This window comes from Hippocampus bargibanti, linkage group LG14 (assembly GCF_051943395.1).
Source record: "Hippocampus bargibanti isolate YZ-2025 linkage group LG14, ASM5194339v1, whole genome shotgun sequence".
Taxonomy (NCBI): Eukaryota; Metazoa; Chordata; class Actinopteri; order Syngnathiformes; family Syngnathidae; genus Hippocampus; species Hippocampus bargibanti.
The window spans coordinates 12,887,087-12,889,282 of record NC_142747.1 but is presented as its reverse complement, the minus strand read 5'-3'; the positions used below and the strand labels follow the sequence as shown (position 1 = coordinate 12,889,282).

The following is a 2,196-nucleotide window of genomic DNA, read 5'->3' as shown; positions in this document are numbered from 1 at the left end:
TAATATACAGTATAAAATTATTATTATTATACTTATTATTATATACTTATTTTTATATTTAGCGTTGAAAAAAACATAATTTGTTTATTTCTGAATATTTTAAGGTCAAAATATTCCATGAAGTCCTCGACGGACAATAATTTTTTTAAAGAACGAAGATTTATAATCTATGCAAATTATATTTATTATTGTATTGTGATCAACTCTGATTAAACCCTGGAATATTAAGCATCTGACTATCTGACAGTTTTATTGACATTCCCTTTATTCCAGCACCGTCTTATGGGTATATAATGTAACCACAGCTTCAACTGTAGTGCCTTATAATGTGTTGTGCCTTATATTAGGAAAATGGTTTAAAATATGTCAATCAATGAATGTGCGCATTATAATCTGGTGCACTTTATATATATATATATATATATATATATATATATCGGAAGACAACTAGCGTTGTGGCTAATGAATGACCCGCGTCAAACTCGAGACATATTTAGACTTGAAAAGAAACCTCCACAAACACAGAAAAAGATAAAGTTACAAACATATACATCTACCAATTAGAGACAATTAACCGCAGTCAAGACCGGAGAGGAAATAGCAGGCTTGTCCCACAGGGGGATTCTATGTTTGGCCGCCGTGGGAGATAAGGGAACAAATCGTGCCTCGGTGGGATCATACACGATTATAAAAGACTCTAAATCATGGACAGTTTGTATAAATATGCACACTCTCATGGACAGTTTGTATAAATATGCACACTCTACTATATAATTGTACTTTTGTCAGAAAGTGGGATTATCATAAATGATCAAAAACATAATCTGGTCTATGCATTGGTCGCATTTGTCATCCAGTTGCGTTATTACCAAACTACTGTAATTATAACCAATATCTTGTCCTACTCTTGTGCGACAGGAGACTGACTTGCACAAAAATCTGTCGAGGATCATGGAACACTTTGAAAGAGGTTCTTTTAAGCAATTCATTTCCTCTGATAATCAAACCTCGAAAACACAAAATGGTGTCTGGAAGTTCCCCTCCTGTGCAAAAAAAAAAAAAAAAAACAAAAAAAAAAAAAACGCGGCACTACATGGTCTGTGTAAGGGGAATAGAAAAACATGCTGAGAGTGACAGAAACATTCCACATTTGCTCTAATCCATTTATTCGCATACCTGTCAACTTTGGCTAATAGCTGCCCTTATAAACGATTACAATTCCGGGATAAAAGTTGTAGTATGCCATACATTATTTGAAATGACAAAAAAAAAAAAAACGCTAACACAAACGGAAATATATATATATATATATATATATATATATATATATATATATATATATATATGATTGAGGATTACTCATGGTGGTTTGCTGTGACAATAGTAGCGATCATCGGTGGCAGCCTTGTCGATTTGAGCCAAAATGGTCTTTGCAAGATCGGTTCACTTTTTTTTCCTGTATAAAAGTTGTAGTATGCCGTACATTATTTCAAATGATAAAAAATACGAGTAAAACGTATACATTGACAGATATGCTATTAGATCAGCAGTGTAGATGCAATTTAAATTGCAAATTGCCACTCACAGTTCCATTGATCACCACAACACTAATTTGAGGACTTTTTTTGCAACAGTGGCCTCTGGTGTAGCCGCTTGTAATGTTGATTTGCAGTCAAACAAACATACATCAGCGCAAAAGACTAACTTAAATGTAAATAAATATGGCACTTTTGTGAACGCAATTTTTTGAATATTGCATATCCGTATACACTTTTACTAGTCTCCAGTGTGACAGAACAACATACTGATAAAAATTTGATAAAAAACAAGGGAATTATTGTACACACGTTATTCTTGACTCTAGGAACGATGACAACTGTATTCTACAATTAGGTGATCACGCTAGGTGATCATGCGTTTTCATCACAATCGTTTTCCTCTCCGAGTTGGTCCATCATGCCTCACTTCCTGATCCACCTGTTTGTCAAGTAGTCCATTTTACTGCACTCCGAAGCCCTGAGTCACGCCGAGACGATGACAATGGGAGGACTTTTTCGAAAGCTTTGATGCAGCCCCTCGGTTTTTTTTTTTGTATTTTTTGTTTTTTTTGCTCCACATTTTGTATCTAGTGATATAGTGGATATTTTTTGAACTACTAAAATGCGTCTACAGTGCCACAGGAAAAGTTCAGTCAAA

The 2,196-nt window shown here is 34.3% G+C and overlaps 1 protein-coding gene across 1 annotated transcript in view; it reads left to right on the top strand.

Annotated features, from left to right (window-relative positions):
- The first annotated feature begins 1,987 nt into the window (after positions 1 to 1,987).
- Positions 1,988 to 2,196, top strand: part of mpzl3 (myelin protein zero-like 3) — an 8,662-nt gene continuing 8,453 nt past the window's right edge. Inside the window, exon 1 of the mRNA XM_089014345.1 lies at positions 1,988 to 2,196. This exon is cut by the window's right edge and continues 34 nt beyond it. Coding sequence (XP_088870471.1) covers positions 2,161 to 2,196 — 36 coding nt within the window. The 5' untranslated portion in view covers positions 1,988 to 2,160.